General features: G+C 42.4%; 2 protein-coding genes across 9 annotated transcripts in view; one reads left to right on the top strand and one right to left on the bottom strand.

Annotated features, from left to right (window-relative positions):
* CRYZL1 (crystallin zeta like 1) overlaps nt 1-6,710 on the bottom strand; it is a 34,748-nt gene extending 28,038 nt beyond the window's left edge. The window contains exons 1-2 of one of the 3 annotated variants that reach the window (XM_030880817.3): nt 6,209-6,287; nt 5,919-6,008 (exon numbers count right to left, since the gene is read on the bottom strand). Coding sequence is in view for 2 of the 3 variants with exons in the window: in XM_030880815.3 (XP_030736675.1) it covers nt 6,209-6,307 (99 nt within the window). In the remaining variant the exon portion in view is untranslated. Of the gene's footprint in view, nt 1-5,918; nt 6,009-6,208 lie in introns of all 3 variants that reach the window. The other 2 variants (XM_030880815.3, XM_030880812.3) reach the window with 2 other exon arrangements.
* Nucleotides 6,711-7,014: 304 nt separating this feature from the next.
* The window catches only part of ITSN1 (intersectin 1), a 232,497-nt gene continuing 219,507 nt past the window's right edge, over nt 7,015-20,004 (top strand). For all 6 annotated transcript variants that reach the window (XM_060297829.1, XM_060297827.1, XM_060297828.1 and 3 more), the window contains exon 1: nt 7,015-7,228. The gene's annotated coding sequence lies outside the window, so the exon portion shown is untranslated. The remainder of the gene's footprint in view (nt 7,229-20,004) is intronic.

Below are 20,004 nucleotides of genomic sequence, written 5' to 3'. Positions count from 1 at the left end.
ACTGTATGCACCTCCAGTTTCAAAGACCCTGGAAGCTGTTTGTGTGAACCCCTAGTGTCCCTTAAGACAACTGTTATATACATAATACTGCCAGTATTTTTGGTCTGATCATCCTAAATAGTTCCTCCAAATTAGATTACAATCAATTTGGCTGGTAGAAAAAAGTAATGTTTAGTTGGTCCAATGAGGAAACATGTGGGAGCAAAAAAACCCCTCAAAGTTACAAAGTGAAGAAAGAGAAGTGTTTTTACAAAAGTGGCCAGAAGAAAATTGAGGAACTATTACTTGTTTTGCAACCCCAAAAATGAGTACTAAGCTCTTTTTTTAAAAAAAAATAATTAATTTATTTATTTAGGCTGCGTTGGGTCTTCGTTGCTGCACAAGGGCTTTCTCTAGTTGCAGCGAGTGGGGTTACTCTTTGTTGCGGTGCATGGGCTTCTCATTGCGGTGGCTTCTTTTGTTGCAGAGCATGTGCTCTAGAAGCACAGGCTTCAGTAGCTGTGGCAGGCGGGCTCAGCAACTGTGGCTCTCAGGCTCTAGAGGACAGGCTCAGTAGTTGTGGTGCACGGGCTTAGGTGCTCTGCGGCATGTGGGATCTTCCCAGACCAGGGCTCAAACCCGTGTCTCCTGCACTGGCAGGTGGATTCTCAACCACTGCGCCACCAGGGAAGTCCCAACACTAAGTTCTTAACAGGGAGAAAATGGTAGGATGGATGATATTCAAGTCCCACTAAGTTTCTTAGGCACTGGTCCAGATTAAATGGAACACTTAGTCCACTATTTAACAAAATTTTTATTGAATGTAAAGATATTTGCATACAGAAAATAAAATAACTGAACACCTCATAAAATAAAAGTATAAATTAAATGTATATTATTTATCATGCCATTTCCAAGGATGAATGTTATGCAACCTCAAAATTATATATTCTACTGTAAGCTTTCCTTTATCAAAGAAGAGCTACGGGGCCTCCCTGGTGGTGCAGTGGTTGAGAGTCCACCTGCCGATGCAGGGCACATGGGTTCGTGCCCCGGTCTGGGAACATCTCACATGCTGTGGAGCGGCTGGGCCCGTGAGCCATGACCGTTGAGCCGGCGTGTCCGGAGCCTGTGCTCCGCAACGGGAGAGGCCACAACAGTGACAGGCCCGCGTACCGCAAAAAAAAAAAAAAAAAAAAAAAGTACTACGTAAAACTTTTAAATAAAAATAAATCTGTTTAAAAATATAGGCTGATGTAAAAAGCCCTACAAAAAGCATAAAGATTTTAAAGTTTTCCAGGTACATCTGATTTTAAATATATTTGACATAAGTCCACAAATTGAAGATTATGGTTGTAATATTTTAAATTTTTATAATGGTAACATATTAAAAATTTGGAGAAAGAAACATTAAGACCTCTATTTTAAATAATTTTTGGTACAAAGCAGAATAAGGAATTTGCATAAATTAAACATTTACCATAAATAACACCAAGAAAGTAGTTAAAGAAAGTACTATCTTTTAAGGAATTTCTAAAAAAAAAAACAATGGGAGGAAATTTCAAATGGTTTCATCTTAGTTATAACAACATGAACTCCACTTGCTGTTCCCCTGCTACACTATGCCCCAAGGAGCTCATCTATTAATAATTGTAAATAAAACCTCTACAGATCATTCCTTATCTACACTTTCAGACCAAAAGTGTTCTGAGTATCAGATCAACCTCAAAATCAATGGACATAAAACTAGACTCGTTTTTTTTCCCCCAAACAAGATTTTGCTGTACCAAACTTCAGTAATCGAGGACATTTTAGAATCTATCATAATTCCTTCCTCTGCATTAAGTTATCAACCATAGGCTTCCTTTTCCTTTATAATGTCCTGGCTTACCTGCTCATTTTATTTGTTAGCACAAGCGATGGGCTAACACTGCAATGCCTCAGGCTTGCGCTATGGCCACAGGCTGCTGAATGGCTTTCTTTCTTTCCTTCATCCAATACACCTGTTACTCTATGAACAACTTAAGCCTGAAAGTCCAAACTCTTCTTATATGCTCAATTTTCCATTTCTCCTCAACACAAACTTTACAATTTGGTGGCCACTTCAGGTTCGGGATTCAGTTGGTTTTTTTTTGGTGGGGGGATATGCAGGCCTCTCACTGCTGTGGCCTCTCCCGTTGCGGAGCACAGGCTCCGGACGCGCAGGCTCAGCTGCCATGGCTCACGGGCCCAGCCGCTCCGTGGCATGTGGGATCTTCCTGGACCGGGGCACGAACCCGTGTTCCCTGCATCGGCAGGTGGACTCTCAACCACTGTGCCACCAGGGAAGCCTGGGATTCAGTTTTAATGCTTCTAACCCACCCTAATTTATATTTTAAGGAAAGCACAGATACACTGTCAAGCAGCTAGGCTGCCAAAAAAACCAGATGAAGTCAACTCTGAAATGTTGGCCCATCATGCTGGGCCTAGTGTACAGCATTATGATGCTAGCTGGATTGTTAGGGGTAAATCTTCAGTTATATTGAAGAGGTGACAATACTAAGTTTTAACAATGTTCTTACCCATCTGTGGGACTTTTCATACATATCTACATATCACAGAAAGAAGTATGTCAAACCATGTACCCATAAAACATATGGTCAGCATAATCCAAGTAACTAATGGAGGTTTGGTTCAAATACCATACTTTGCAGGTTGTGGAGGAGACTGGTAGTCCTAACTAGATAGGCCAGCTCTGCTTCTTAAAGAGGAAGGCATATCTCTACATCTTGCAGGCAACAGTCTCTAGAAATGCGTATATTTCAAGGACACTTTAGATAAGCAATGAATACATAGGTGTTTGGCTACACACTGTACTGTTCTCCTGGGTCTGTTACAAGATGGGCATGGGAGACACTGTGATAGTGGCTCATACCTAGCTAAACCTGGAAAGCATTTCTAGCTAATAACATGTATTATGAGAAATTTTTTTTTTTTGCGGTACGCGGGCCTCTCACTGTTGTGGCCTCTCCCGCTGCGGAGCACAGGCTCCAGACGCGCAGGCTCAGCGGCCATGGCTCACGGGCCCAGCCGCTCCGCAGCATATGGGATCCTTCCGGATCGGGGCACGAACCCGTGTCCCCCACATTGGCAGGCGGACTCTCAACCACTGCGCCATCAGGGAAGCCCCTATAAGAACTTTTTATTTCACATTTTAGGTATATGATTTAAAACAGGAAAATGCATGAAGTTGCAATGGTTCCTCTTACTAGATGGATTTAAACTAGAGGCTGGATACACATTTACAGTGGCATCATAAAGGAGATTCAAGCATCAGTTGAGGGGGTCGAGGGACGAGATGACCATAACAGTCTCTTCTAATTATGAGAATCTAGATTTATATGAACATTATCAAGATATACTCAATTGAATTTATACAAGTGACGCATAATCTTTACAACTCACACAACCTGAGATCTAAAGATAGGTGAAGAATTAGGAAAGGAAAAAAAGTTTTTTTGATATGGGCTTTAGGTGGACGCAACAACAAGAGGCATTTGATTGGATACGTCAAATTGTTGGCTATATATGCAACAAGTGGCTTCAGCAATGACCTCTTCCGAATCGCAAAAGAATTTCTGATTAACTCTCCTGCCTCTAAGAGAGCTTAACTATTGTTATTTGTTGATTTACAAAATACCTTTTCACTTAAGAATTCTTACTAGTAGGACCCCCTTGCTAGTACTGCTGGGAGGTGGGTAGTGGGTTGATTGGGGAAGTGGGATGGTTATTAATTGAAAGATTAGAAATTTTTGCTACAGTTTCTATTTGATGTAGGGCCATTTAATACAGTAAGATCTAGAACGACAGAAACTTAACTTTCATTTATATTTCTGAATTAGCATAATATTTTCCCATATTGTACTACTGGGGAACAGTGGAGCCAATGGTGGCATGAATGACAGTCATCCCTTCCTGCTGGCTTAATCATGTGACACTGGGACAATGAAGGTGATGAGGAAGACAAGCAATTGAGGGATCCTCCCTATATCTCTAATACATTCTCCCTCTTCTCCAACTGACTTAAGGGATGTTCTCCACAGATTAACATTATTGCAGTTTGTCAACACTTAGTTTTCTAAATCACTATAGGATTTTAAATCAATTCTTACTTCAGATGCAAAGTAGGACATGTAATTTTGATTAAATATTTACTAATAAATTCACAATCAAGGGAAAATAATACACAAGATGTCATCTTTATTATAATGTATAAAAAGAGAAGAAAATTATTTTGCAAAATACTACATTTTAGCATTATGTGGATATGTGTGTTTTTGCTTTTCTACTCATAAAACTGTCATTAGCTCAACGTATACTGTTTATTGGGTCTAGAAAAATCATAAATAAAGCTGTCTTTGAACTATTCTATGTGAAGTTCACAGGAGCAAGAAAACATTTTTATCAATTAAAAAAATATTTCACCAAAAACAACCCCCCAAAACACTGTGATTCCATAGTGAAACATTTTAAGAATTCCCAAGCCTTCCCTTTTTCCTCCTTCAAGGAGGTACACAAATGAACCAAGACACATTACTGTCCAGGGTATAGTACTGGTTCAGAGGCCTATATATTCCTTGAGGTTTTGTGCACTCTTCTTCAATCTAGAACTGTGATTTTGAATGCACAGCACAAAGAGTTGTAAAACTACCAAAATATTTCACTGCAACTGACAGGCAACTTTGCCTTGTATGGTGAACCTTCTCTTTCAAATCTGAATGTCTCATCCTCTGCCATCTAGAGCAGAGGCATCAATAAGTTGAAATTAGTGATAAAAGGTAATAATTAGACACTGCAGTGATTGATGGATACAGTTGAAAAGTCATAACTGACCCTACCCTGAATCCTGGCTTTCCTACTTATTCACTGTATGACTTGGGCTACGTAATTTTAACCCTCTGGGCCTTAGATTCCATACCTATAAAACAGGAATAATAACAGTAGTTACCTCAAAGGGGTACTGTAAGGCTTAAAAAAATACATGCAAAGCCCTCAGTACAATACCTGGCACACAGTAAGTGCTCAATAAACGTTGACTGTTTTTACTATTATTTCTGTAAACTGAGCAGAGAACTTGTAAAATATCAAGAGTTCCAAAGCCCATCTCACAGAGCAGCGAGGGGTTCTGTCCAGAGCAACTTGAGTTTTAACACCTTTTAATTTTGGCCGTGGGCTATGATATCATCTAGATCTGTGCCACTAGCCACCAAAGAGCCCTTGAACCGTGCCTAGTCAGAACTGAGATGTGCTGTTAGTGTAAGATGCACATCAGATTTCGAAGACTTAATATGAAGAAAAAGAGAATGAAGAATATCTCGATTTCAAAATGTCTGATTATGTATCGAAACGATAATATTTTATTTTTTATCTTTGGCCACACCGCGCGGCTTGTGGGATCTTAGTTCCTCAGACCAGGGATGGAACCGGGGCCCTTGGCAGTGAGACCTCGGAGTCCTAACCATTGGACAGCGGGAAATCCCGAAATGGCAATATTTTAGACATCCTGGGTTAAATGAAACTTTAAAATTAATTTCATGTTTCTTTTCTTTTTTCTTTCTTTCTTTTTTTTAAACGTGGCTCTCATTAAATCTGCACTCAGAGCTGATGGCGAGCTTGTCAAACTGCGGATTCTCAGGACCGCCCAGACCTACACAATCAGCATTTGCGCTTCAGTATGATTCTGAGGTGGTTCTCACGCACTGCTCCAGTGTTCCTCTGTTGAGCTTACTCTGGAGGACAAACCTGGCCCTACAGTTACATAAATGCGAATACCCTGGCTTTAAGTAAGTGCTCACCGAAAAAGAAAAGTGGAGGAGAAAGCGGCGGGAGGGAAGGAGTAAGGTAGAAAGAAAAACTCCAAGTAGAGGAACAAAAAGATGCAGGAAGGGGAGAAATCCAACCTGGGAGATTCAGTGGAAGGGAACTTCCAGACTTCTGCCTCCATAAATGTGGAGAGAGATACAAACTGAGGTAAAATCTACCATCCAAACCTGTAAGGACCAGGAAATCGTCAGTCAATTCAAGTCTTACCCGCCCCTCAGCGGCCTCAGCTAAGCGAGGCCTGGGCCCGAGAGATCTGAGGACGGTAACCACCATCCGCCCCAGGGCTCGACGGTTCGCCGGGGAGTCTCCCGCTCTCTCCCCCAAGGCCCGGTTGCCCAAGACACGCAGCACGTTTCTCGGCACTCACCTGCCTCGGAGCAGCTCCAACGGCCTGCACCTTCACCACAGCCACCTTCGAGTCCTTCTGCAGAGGGCCCGCCCCCTCTGGGCCAGGGGCTGTTCCCATTGGCCAGGCCGCTCGTCAGTCTCGGAGGCTCTCGGACTCCCCGAGGCTGTAGGGAACGCCATAGCAACCGAACATGGAACTACATCTCCCGGCATGCTCTACGGCGATGCACTAGGGGCTACCAATAAATGCGCGAAGTCCTAGTTGCCGAAGGGTTCAGTTTTATGCAAGTATCAGTTAAAGACCACACCCTTCCTCATTCCAACCGTATCCCCATCATCTTCTTTGGACTGTGCCCCGCCTCCCTTTTGCCTCCACATTGTTCTTTCCTTTAACACTTTCCGTTAGTTGAATGCATCCTAACTAGTGTCTCGCCTCGCACGGCAACGGAGAAATGCACCGAAATCGTGGAACAAAATATGCCTAAGCCCCGTCAGGAATATCCCAGACCTGACGTCTCTAGTTACGCCTTCAGGAAAGGGGGTGGGGAGGAAGGAGAGACCAGGTCACGCCCCCTTTGCACTTGCTGATTGGTTTATTCGGCTGTCACTCCGTGCTCTTTCATTTTTTTCAGCTGCCCCTCCTTTGGTTCCCCGCGGTGGGCGGGGCTAGAGGTAGGGGGCGGTGAGGAGGTGTAGGCCCCTTCTTTCGATTGGTAGATTTTTTTGTCCCCACCCACCCGGGGGCGGAGATGGAGGGGTGGATGGGAGCAGGGGAGGCAGCTGAGGGAGATGAGGAGATAGGCGGGAGCGAGGGAGCGAAGGAGGTAGAGAAGAGCGGAGGAGAGGGGAGGGAGCGCAGCTTGGTTGCTCCGTAGTACGGCGGCTCGCAAGGGAGAATCCCGAGCGGGCTCCGGGACGTACGGAGAGGCGGGCGGGCGGGGATGGTGTGCGGGGCTGCGGCTCCTGCGTTCCCTCCCGCTGCGAGTGAGCTGCACTGATTTGTCCCTGGGGCGGCAGCGTGGACCCGCCTGGAGATGAGGTGAGGAGCGGGCTGGACCGCGGCGGCCTGGACCGGGAAGGCGGCAGGGGCGGGGGTCGGCGCGGGGGTCGGCGCGATGGCCGCCTGGGGCGCCCGTTCCCCGGGCCGGTGCGCGTCCCTCCGGGCGCCGTTCACCCTTTGCCACACGGTCGGGAGGCGCGGCACCCGCAAACCCTGTGCCTCGTCCTTCCTATTCTCCCGGGGGCTGCGGTGGGGCGGCCGGCTGGCGGGCGCCGGGAGGCCAGGGCTCCGCGACGGACTGAGGGGGTGGCGGCTACGGGACGGGCTTCGGGTTGAATGGGCGTCTGCAGCCGTGGCCGGCGAGCGGGGTCCCTCCTTCCTCAGGGGGGACGTGGGGCGGTCGGTCCTTCCAGGGCTGACCTCGCTGCCCTCGGCCGCCTGAGCCTGGCGGGCTGGCCAAGCCTCGCTTCCCCGCCAGCCTCCCGGGGATCCGGAGCTCGCGGGGAGCGGCGTCGCGCCTCCCGCCTTTCTCCCCCGGCCTTGAGTCCCCGGCTCATCCCTTTTTCTCTCTCCTGTGCCTTCAAAATCCCTGTCAGTGAAGGACAGTCAATGCCGTTTGGCCCTGAGTCCTCCTGCTGGGGCTGTCTCTGATGGTATTTAACGGAAAGCGGCTCTCCTTTCAGTGGGAGCGCGTCCCCGGTGTCTGCCGTTCCCCTTCCTTTCTTTACGCACAGACACGGCTTTACGGTGTGGACCGAAGGCACAATTACCGGCTCTTGCTTGAACGAGGAAATGTAATCAGAATCCCCAGGAAAAGGAAACCAACGAGGAATGGGTTGCGCCTTCCTTTACTCCTTGTTTGCCTTTGGATTAGAAGGCAACTTCGTAGATTATATTTCCTATAGACATCTTTTGTTGTGATTCAGACTAAAGGCGTTGCTTTTGAAGAAATAAATTAGCGGCTTCTATGTTGAGTTGAAGGCTATGGAGATTTTTGATGGCCTCTTAATATGAAAGTTTCCTTTAGAACTTTGCCATCATCATTGCTATTCTGAAGGCAGCACCAGCCTGAAATTTTAAATACATGCAGACTCCGGACAGATGCGTTTCTTTGTGCTTATCTGCTGGCATCCTACTCTTAATGTTTCCGTGGTCGGAACGTACAGATAATAAAAACAAGTACAATAAAAAGTATAGATACTAAAAACAAATACCATACCAAAAAATGCATCTGGAAAATCTCAGTTCTGTCAACGGGGAGGCAGTTTTTACTAATCCCTTTGAAAGGATGAAGACCAGGCTCAGAGATCTCATGGATTATGTGGTGGACAGGATCTGAGGGAAGGAACTGGGGCCATGGATCCAGCAGGCCAGCTGGTTTATGTAGTGCTACTCTTAACCTCTGAAATAGGAGGAATGTATTTGTTGGGATACCTTTATTTTTAGATGACTTAAGGTGCAGAAGCTTAAACGCCCCCAAAGTTATGATTTCTACCTGTCACTGAGAACAAAATACTATGTGTTTTTGTTCTCAAATTTTTAATAGTTTACTTGAAACATTTATGTTGTTTTGATGGTTGTTTGCTTATTACTAAAGAAAAAACCATTTTAAAATATTGAGTTCTTTCTGTAGGAGGTTTGTAAAGAACCCAGAAACTTTAGGTAATCTAAATTGAGAAATGAGGGACACTAATTTAGTGATGGTTTAAAAACTATTTAAAACTTCTTTAAGTAGCTCCAGTAAGGAGCATTTCTGATACAACTTTTTTTTAAAGGCTATTTCTTTATCTAAGAATGTTATCTATTGAAATTGCTGAGGCACATGGTACCTTCACAAAACTCTATTATTATTCTGCCTGAGTAAGAGAGGAAATGAACAAATTTTTGATGTACTTTGGAACCCTGTGGATTGTTCAGATACTAAGCATTGTGAAATAGGGCATAAAATGAGTGGTAGCAAGTTAGTTCCCTGAAATGTTTGTCTCTCTTAGCTAATTTTCTTTTTTGCAGTTGACTAGCAATTTCCTTTTTCTTAATGCTTATCCCTAATATTGGTAGTAAAATTCTGCTTAGGTTCATGTTTTCCCCAAATAACTAGATTAAGGCAAACTCAAATCTATAATGGGGGTTAAGAAGGCGGTGCTGGTAAATCCCTCTACTCTTACTCAGCTTTTTTTTTTTTTTTTTTTTCCGGTACGCGGGCCTCTCACTGTTGCGGCCTCTCCCGTTGCGGAGCACAGGCTCCAGACGTGCAGGCTCAGCGGCCATGGCTCACGGGCCCAGCCGCTCCGTGGCATGTGGGATCTTCCCGAACCGGGGCACGAACCCGTGTCCCCTGCATCGGCAGGCGGACTCCCAACCACTGCGTCACCAGGGAAGCCCTTACTCAGCTTTTTAATTTTGCTAGATTTGTGAATTATAGGGAATTAATTACAGGCCGGTTGGGTTTATATTACTCAGTTCACATTCCACTGCCATAGAGCTTTTCTCTTCTGAATGATCATTCTCTTCTGAATGGTTCCACTTACTGACGGGTTTCTCAAAGTCTGGACCTCAGAACACTTATATCAGCATTGCCTGAGGTTCTTGCTAAAAATACAGACTCCTGGAATCTGATTTCCAGCAAGTCCTCCAGGAAGTTTTCTTGCACAGTAGCGTTGGAGAACCACTGGCATTGTGCTTCCTTCTCACTGAGCGTGTCCTAAGACCATGTTTTGAAGAGGATAGCAAGTTTTTTCAAGAGACAATAACTTTTATCCCTTAGGCTGCTAGTAAAAAACTATGACATTCAGGTATGTGACACACCTATAATATAAATTTCAGAAGGGCAGAGACTTTGGTTCATCATTGTACCTCTGGTGCCTAGAAGAGTGCCTGGAGGAGCTTCATGAAACTCTTGAGTGAATTACATCACAGTGAGGCCACGTCTTTAAACCTTTACTTGTAAAGTTAATCTTATCACTTTGTAGTCATTGATTTTAAGCTTGGAGCCGCAAGTATTGTACCCCAGTCATTTCTGTAAGTTTGGTTGGCTCTGAAAGGAGAGAATCTTTCCCAAGCTTAGACTGCTCAAGGCGATAAGCTGGAAAGAAGGCTCCTAGCAAAATGTTTGCTTAGACTCAAAATATAAATATAAGTCACAGTATAGTGATAAATTACTATGGTATCACTACATTAAAATGCCATTTTATAAGCTATGATAAGCCCAACATAATGCAATAGAAATTGGTTTCCAAAAAATGTAGAAAACTGGTATGTTTTCTGATTTTATTTTTCATCCTCGTAACATATGACCTTCACTCCTTTTTTTCAGAGTCCAGCACAGGACTCAGCCCCATAAATAACAGCTTCTGTTGTGTAGTTGAGGGGATGGATAGTTAAGAGTGCAACATCTAGAGAATATTGGGTTTGACCACACATAGTCTGTGACTTTGATCTAGTCACCTAACCTCTCAGTGCCTCAGGTTTCTCAGCTGAAAATGGGAATAGTTGTAGTAAAATTTAATACTTCTAAGTGCTTGCTTAAGTTCTTCAGATCCATTCATTTAATAAATGGTAGTTACGATGATCATAAAAAGTTGAGGTATATAAAAATATATGAAACTCTAGCTAGTCCGCTCAGTTTTTGTACTACTGTACTTTATGGTAGTAAATAGAAATCCATTGCTTAAAAAAGAAGTCTCTTGCTAATTTCTTGGCACTAAATATGTATAATTTTTAAATTATAACAATAACTAAACATTAAAAGTATTTAATAAAACATCAAGTTCTATGCAAATTTTTTTCCTAAATAAAAATAAACCTGTCATCACTTTCAGCTTAATAGTATTATTTCAGAAAGAAACTAATAATCAGTTTAGATAATCCCTTGTATTTTAAAGAATCGCATGTTTATGGTAGAACAATTGAAATACAGAACAGCAGAAAGTAGAAAACCATAAAATACTTAGAGGTCCACTACCTGAATACATTTCTCTCCAGACCCTTTTTCTGTGTGCATGTGGTTATTTATATACAGTTTTTGGTAGCAAATATGGGATCCTGCTATACATGATTGTTTTGTAACCTGTACTTTTTTTCTTAACATCTTACATGAATCTTTTCATGTCTGTATAGTCAGTTATAATAGTAGTTGAATAATATTCCATTTTATGGGTCTGTGATAATTTAACCAATTTGTTTTTATTAAACATTAGTTTATTTTTTTCCCACCACTATAATCAGTATCTCTGCAATGACTATCCTCCATGCATCTCTATATATACTTTTGAGATTTTTTTTCCTTAGGATAAATTTCTAGAGGTTTGATTGCAGGATCAAAGTGCATGCTATGGTTTAAGAGTTTTTGATACATATTTCCAGTTTGTCATTTTGAAAGGTTGTAGCAATTTACACTGTTAGCATGGTGTATGAGAGTTCCGTTTCCCTCCCCCTTCCTTTTTTTGGGAATGACTTAACCAGTGACAAACCTAGTGAATTGTTTTCATTTTTAGGAAGAAGAATGGGATGTTATTGTGACCAGTTTGGTGGTGTGATATGGAAAGTCAGAAAATTCATACACCTGTCACAATGATAGCTAACTATTTTTTTTTTTTTGGCTGTGCTGGGTGGATTGTGGGGTCTTAGTTCCCAGACCAGGGATTGAACCTGTGCCCTCTGCAGTGGAAGCACGGAGTCCTAACCACTGGACCGCCAGGGAATTCCTGATAGCTAACATTTATTGAGTCCGTTTACAACATTTTATAAGCATTAACTCACTTAATTTTCAAAATTTTTCTGTTCTTTAGATGAATATGACTTGGAAACCAAGGTACCTGCAGTTAAGTAACAGAGAGCCAGCAAGTGGCTATGCAGATTTGTTACTCTAGAGCCCAAACTCTTAGCCACAGCGCTGGATTGCCTATTTCCTGCACATGTTGTATGGCACTGGGGGTACTTTCTACATTCCTGATTTCTGTTTTGAAATAACCTAGCAGTTTCTTGGCGTGCACTAATTTATTAAGTAGGTGGGGCACAGATTTGAAGCCCTCTCATTGAGGAGTTCATCGCATAAGTTAGCACATAAACAAGCCTCATGTCCTTTCTAGCACCCACCTCTCAAAGCAGTGTGCTACCCTTTCCTCTGTAGTGGTTTTCCTAAAGCACCCCTGCGTGAGAAACAGGATTAGTCACAGAGAACACTAGCGAAATTGGAAAAGGCAGTTTACTTGTGGTGTGGACTTGCCTTGGAAACACGAAACAACGTACAGAAGTGTGATTAGGGAGACAGCCGGGAGTCTGTCCAAACATTTCTATGTTGGCCGGTTTGGAGATTTGAAGTGCCCAGTGGAAGTTCAGTTCAGGAATGCAAAGGCCTCACTGTAGAGAGCTGTCACCCATCCATTGGGAGACCATTAAAAAAAAAAAAACCCTTCTATTCATAAGTGTGATGATAGAATATCATTAAAGTTTTGTTGCTCATGACTGTAGCCCTCTAACAAGGTGAATTTCCAGTAAGCTAATCTGTTTGAATTCATCATTGCTCTTTTCACCTTTTTCTAGTAGGACTAATGATTGGCAGCTTACCTGACTAGCTTATTGCCCAGAGGGCTGGTGAAATCATTTTGACTTCAGCTCTCTGGCCTTAGTTTGAGCTGCTCAGTCAGGCAGGACGACCACCGCTCAGTTTTAAGCTGGACACCAAAACCCACTCTCACTGTTGTGAGGGCTGGAGCTCCACCCAGGCCGGGTGGGAGTGGTCCTGGGGGCACTTTACTCCTCATCCAGTGGTGGAGCCAGCAGGTGAACTGAGGGATGCGATAGTTTCGGATTCAGCTGAATTTGAGAAAATATTGTTGGCCAAAAAGCTCATTCGGACTTTTGCATAACATCTTACAGAAAAACCCGAACGAACTTTTTTGTGAACCCAATAATAAGGTCATAGCAGTTGGTCAAAGTTTTTTTTAATCCTTGGTGGTTAAAATTAAACGTCTTCTCCCTAATGCAGCTAAAAAAAAAAGTTAGCTATCATTGTGACAGGTGTATGAATTTTCTGACTTTCCATATCACACCACCAAACTGGTCACAATAACATCCCATTCTTCTTCCTAAAAATGCAAACAGTTCACTAGGTTTGTCACTGGTTAAGTCATTCCCAAAAAAAGGAAGGGGGAGGGAAACGGAACTCTTGTACACCATGCTAACGCAGGAGGGCCAGCTTTGGATCCTGTGTGCCTTGGTGAACCCTTTGACTTGTTTCTCTGTCAGGGGTGGTTTTGTTCATCCCAGCATTTTGTCTGCAAGTCCTTCTGGTGACTGGTGGATACTGGGAAATGGACAAGGCCAACTGGCTTTTAGTGTCATGCTTTCACCAACCTGGTTACGAAGGACACTGATTCTTATGATAAAACCTTGGAAACAAGGTGTCATCGGAGTCATTCGTTGTGTGTGTGTGTGTGTGTGTGTGTGTGTGTGTGTGTGTGTGTGTGTGTGTGTGTGTGTGTGTGTGTGTGTGTGTGTAGAGGGCTAATCACCTCTCTCTGAGGCAAATTTCCCGAGCAGTTTTATTCTAACAAGAGTAATGTGTTGTATTATAAGACATTGTATAAACACACACGCACACACACACCCCCATTCCTGTGCATTATCTATAATAAGAGTGTTGTGGATCCACTGTTTTATAAAAATCAATTCATTTCTGCTGTAATCTTAGGATAATAGATTTTAGAAGCAAGTAATCTTTCAGTTTCTGGAATCATTTGAAACTCAACTGTTCCATTCTTACAGAATTAGGGTATTCCACTTTGATCACTGACATATAAAAGCTGTATAGCTAGTAATGAGAGAAACCTTGAAAAGTTGACAAAGAAATTAGTACCATTCCTGGTATATATACCAAGTTTCAGTAGTTAAAGGTACACCCTCCTTTATTTCTCCTCTTTCTTTCACTTACAATAAATAATATTAAACAAAGTCAGTAAATAATAATATGTCTCTTATAGGTAGTACTGCTTATTTTCAGATACCTTGAGATATTGTCATTAAAATTGCTGTTTTAATATTCTTTAAATGATTAGAGAAATTGAGGAGGGAGAGAACCTGGTAGAGGGGTTGACTAGGGTGTGAGCTCCACGAGACAGGGAGTTTTATCTGCGTTCCTCTCTGCCTTATCCTCAGGACTTAGAACAGTGTCTGGTGCACAGTGGACACTCAACAGTCGCATGCTGGCATGTTGAATAGATTAGTGTTTGAGGCTCTGTTTACCTGGAGGCCCGAGTCACCCAGGTCAGGTGAGCACTGGAGAGACAGGTGAGGAATAAAGGAGACAGGAGCTGGTTTGGATTTTATTCAGAGTCAGTGGAAGTAGGAAGCCAACATCAGTGTTGTTTTGTGGTTTTTTTTGTGGTACGTGGGCCTCTCACTGTTGTGGCCTCTCCCGTTGCAGAGCACAGGCTCTGGACATGCAGGCTCAGCAGCCATGGCTCACGGGCCCAGCCGCTCCGCGGCATGTGAGATCTTCCTGGACCGGGGCACGAACCCGTGTCCCCTGCATCGGCAGGCGGACTCTCAACCACTGCACCAACAGGGAAGCCCCCAACCTCAGTTTTAAGCAGGAGAGTACCTTTTGTTTGAATAGATTCCTCTGGATGTCACGTGGGAGTGGACTGGAGGAGAGCAAGAGAGAAATGTTAAATTGACCCTGCTTTCAGTTATCTGAAAGTTGACATTTCTACCTGGCCTTGTACTTTTTCTTTGCCATGAGGGTAATAAGATTTACTCTTTGATGGGGTGAGATGAATAGTGATTTGTATAAACTTTTGAAGTTCTCTGAGGAAAAGAGAACCCCATAAAACCACTATTCTTATGGATCAAATAAAATAAAACAATGTAAAATAAAGATCAGGAATTATTTAACTTTTTAACCATTAATTTAATTGAGGTTATGACTATAGATTTCTGATAGGAAAGATTTTTCTGTTTACATTTTTTGGTGAAAGAAACTTTAAATATATGGAAATGAATCCTTAAAAATAGCTGTTTTATGAATTGAGTGTCTATAGAAGCTATTCATTTTGAGGAAGATCTTATTTGTAAAATGCTAATATTGTCTGTCCAATCTGGTGTTTTAATTAGTATCAAAGGGAGGGAAATACTGCAGTAATTGTAACCTTACGTTACTTCCTTAGTTCTGTTAGTTTTAAACCATAGTCATTATCTATTATCTTTAGTTGTTTTGATCTCATTAGGTTAAGTGATATTGCAGTTGTGATTTGGTAATTTAAAAAGTAACATGTTTTTCTTACTACAAAAGCAATGCATGTTTATTGAAGAAAACTTTGGAAATTCAGATAAAGTAGTAAAAGAGCGTATCTGGAATCTCACTGTCCAGAGATAATGACCATCCATACCCTGTGAGGGATCAGCTTGCTCAAATTACCTAGAAGTTTAGTTGTATTCAGTCTGGGAAACATGAAGGCATGTTAGGGACTCTGGGGACTGAAGATGGTCCCATGGATGGGGCAGCCCAGGGCCAATCTGCCCAGACATTTGTGGCCCTGGGAGGATGCATCTTGGTGTTACTACACCTTCTAGCTTTTTAAGAGAAGCTGGAAATCTAGAAATATGGATTTAATAAGAAATCTCCCAATTTTTATGTGGGCCACAATTTTTAATAACACGCTGGGGTTCAAACAAAGCATACCTGAGGGCTGCATTCAGTCTTTTTTGCCTTGCCAGTTTATAACCTCAGATATATATAGTTTTGTAGCCTGTGTTTTTCACTTAGTATATTGGAATATATTCCCAAGCCTTAACCGTATGCTACCTCGGCAGTGTGTACCTGTCTACTGTTTCCTTACCAGCATTGGGTAGAACCAACTCAGAAAAAAAAAAATCTTAGCCAGTTTTATTAGTTTTAACTCGCATTTTTTGGTACTGCTGATGAGTTGAACATTTAAATGCTTATTGGCCTTATACAGATTTACTTGGTAACCAGCCACCTTGCTGGAACTCTGAGTTCCAGTAGTGCTTTGGTCATTTATTCAGTGCTTCTCAACCTTTCTAACATTATATAATATTTGTACCACATCAGTCCTAGTAATTAGTACTAATGGCAGGCATCATCCCCTAAACCTGAGGGCATCAGTACCTTGAGCACACCCCTAACCCATGTTAAAGATCTACAGGTGAGAAGTTCTGAGTTTGGTCAGTGGTGTAGTGAATGTTTGAGCACATGCTCTGTGCCTGGCATTGCTCTAGGTGTCCAGCCTTGAACCAAGACAAAGGTCTCAACTCTCCAAGACCTCATGATTTTTTTCATTTCTTTTGAGTTTTTCATGTAGACCATCATATTTATAAAAGATACTTTTTATTTCTAGAATTTATAATTAATTTTTTGGCTTGTATTTCTTACTGACATGAACTCCCCAAACAGTGGTGAATGCTAGTTACCCTCTCATTTCTTAAATTCAGTTAATTCTCTTAAGTTCTATTAAACTCTAGACTTTGGTGACCATTTCCTTTATTTTGATGATGAGAAAACCAGGGTACAACCCTGGGAATGTGTAATGGGAACTTTTGGAGTGTCTGCCTGACTCAACACGAATCCCTTAACTGTCCTCTAACCTAGACATCCACTCCCCTGCATACTTCTTCATTCCCACAGAAGACACAGAGGATTGAACCAGGTTTAGGGACCCTGACCCAAGGTAGTCCAATCAGTGTCCTTTCCTGGAGATTTGACCTCAGTGTGTTCACGGGCCATAACGTAAAAACTTGGGAGTTATAGGCAGTTACGTTCTGCTCTTGTGTCTGGGGACAGATAAAGGTGGTTTGTGGATGGAGAAAATAAAGCAAGTATCTAGAGAGAAGCAGGAAGAGAGAACTACTACCTGAGACTGATAACTTGAAACATCTCTTCCAGTTCTTTCTGGAGCTGGTTGCATTCCTGTTTCTGAGTTCTGTGAAGTCCTCCTATATTCTTATGATTACATCCCCCCTCCACTGAACACACGTGTTAGTTGAAGCCAGCTGATGTTGGGTTCTGTTACTCTGATCTAAGCCTTCTCTTCATTTTCAGCTCTGTATTCTTTTTATAATCCTACCTCATCTCTTGTATTTCTTGACTATCGTCTGAGGAAGTTCTGAATTTATTATTATTTTCTCCATATAACAGCAACATCAAAAATTAAGGATACACTACTATATATAAGTTAGATGGGACTTCCCTGGTGGCACAGTGGTTAAGAATCCACCTGCCAATGCAGGGGACATGGGTTTGATCCCTGGTCCGGGAAGATCCCACATGCCACGTAGCAAGTAAACCCATGCACCACGACTACTGAGCCTGTACTCTAAAGCCCGCGAGCCACAACTACTGAGTCCACGTGCCACAAATACTGAAGCCCGAATGCTCTAGGGCCTGCATGCTGCAACTACTGAGCCTGCGTGCTGCAACTACTGAAGCCTGCGTGTCGAGAGCCCATGCTCCACAACAAGAGAAGCCACCACAATGAGAAGCCTGTGCACCGCAACAAAGAGTAGCCCCTGCTCGCCACAACTAGAGAAAGCCTGCACGCAGCAATGAAGACCCAACGCAGCCAAAAAAAGAAAGATAATCAACAAGGACCTACTGTATAGCACAGGAACTCTACTCAGTATTCTGTAATAACCTATATGGGAAAAGAACCTGAAGAAGAATGGATATATGTATATGTATAACTGAATCACTTTGTTGAACACCTGAAACTAACACAGTATTGTAAATCAACTATACTCCAATGTAACATAAAAATTAAATTAAAAAAATTAGGGGCTTCCCTGGTGGCGCAGTGGTTGAGGGTCTGCCTGCCGATGCAGGGGATACGGGTTCGTGCCCTGGTCTGGGAGGATCCCGCGTGCCGTGGAGTGGCTGGGCCCGTGGGCCATGGCCGCTGAGCCTGCGCGTCCGGAAACCTGTGCTCCGCAACAGGAGAGGACACAACAGTGAGGGGCCCGCGTACCGCCAAAAAAGAAAAAAAAATTAAAGACAGCAAGAGACACAGAAGTGCAGAAATTTAAGCTAATTTAGGCAATTATGATTTTATTGGAAAGGCCATTTTGCAAATGTGGATGCCCCCTCTGACCTCATTTAAGCCAGTTCAGATCTCAGAAGAGATCTGAACTTAAGAGAATCTCTGAGAAGAGATTTTGAACTTAATTCCAAATGCCCTAGAATTTCAGTGGAGTTACTCCCCTTCACATACATATAACCGTTTGACCTCATGAAAAAAATGATACTGCATCTGTATAGAGGGTCTGTTCAAGCGTGTTCTGTTCCAGCCAGTGAAAGAAGACTCTTAACTTTAATATCTAAATATCAAGAAATTGAATCACAGTATAATTTACCTGGGGCTAGGCTTATTCTTAGGTTAACTTTCTGTCTCATGGTGATGTCATAAGTACTCAGTGCTAAGTTTAAATACTCCACTATCCTAAAGGCATTGGATGGGGAGGGGAAAAAAATGAAGAATGATAGGAAGAGAAGGAAAGAATTGTAGTAGAGAGAAGGAAGAAAGCTCAGTGCTGTAATTCTCCTTATTCATAATTGTATTTATCTGAACTTTTTCATTTGCAAGCAGAAGAAGCACAAATTGTCTTAAGAAAAAAAAGGAAATGTATTGACTCACATAACTGTCAAGTCCAAGGGTTCTGATTGGCCTGGCTTGATCATGTGCCTGAACCAGTCACCATGGCCAGGGGAAGGCAGGACTCTCATTGGCTGTCCTGGGCCTTTGGGTCCACCTTTTGTACCAGTTTGTAAAGTCAGTAGCTAGACTCCTGGAATTAGCAGAAGGAGGGCAAGTGGGATCAATTAGGGGGAGAAAGAATGCCAGGCAGGCTAACACACTCATCGTATACAGTGATCCGACAGAAAGGGGCTGATGGTGACCCTCTTTTTTCCTTTTGAGTGATAGTCTTTAATAAAACAATAATACAAAGACATCAAAGCAATCCAAAGTATATACGCACTTTCTTCTCAATAAAGCTTTTTAAATTTAAATGTTCAACATGCTGCCCAAGAATCTGTATTGTTCATTCATTTTAAAACAAAATATATTTTACCATCCTGTGATTGCTCTAGATACGATGAAGTTTGGGCAGCTCATCTCTAATCTGGTTAGATCACCTTTGGTTTAGAAGTGTGGACATTATTTCACTAGTTTGACTACTTCTGTAATTATAGATTTTGTCAGATTTTTTTCCATGCCTAAAGGTATGTTAGTATTCTCTCTTGGTGTGTATTTGGAGGCTTTCTAACTTACGGTTCATCTGGAACTGCTGGGGAAATGTGTATACTATGGAAAAGTTGGAGCTGGAAGGGGATATCCTTTCTTCAGCCATCTGCTTTTTTAAATTAGACTCCAGGAAAGATAGCAGTTTGACCTTTTTCAGAAGGGCATGGGTCTATTTTTAATTGTTTTGTTTTGTTTTATTTTGTTCTAAGAGACCGATAACAGTAGGTGGTGAGAGCTTATGGTATCTTGAAAAATGTTGCACTTTAAAAAAAAATTTTTATTATTTATTTATTTTTTGGCCACGCCCCATGGCTTGCAGAATCTCAGTTCCCCAACCAGGGATTTAAACCAGACCGTAGTTGTGAAAGCCTGGAATCCTAACCACTAGGCCACCAGGGAACTCCTACTTATTTTTTAAATTATATATCTGCAGCATGATTTATCAATATTTCACATGTTCTGATTACAACAATTCCACCCATAAACTCTGGTTCCTGGACCTTCTTCCTTTTATCTCAGATTGTCAGTTTCCCCCAGTTTCATTTCCTTCCACCTGCAGCT

The sequence above is a fragment of the Globicephala melas genome, chromosome 4 (genome assembly GCF_963455315.2).
Source record: "Globicephala melas chromosome 4, mGloMel1.2, whole genome shotgun sequence".
Taxonomy (NCBI): domain Eukaryota; kingdom Metazoa; phylum Chordata; class Mammalia; order Artiodactyla; family Delphinidae; genus Globicephala; species Globicephala melas.
This window is presented reverse-complemented; position numbering and strand designations above follow the sequence as displayed.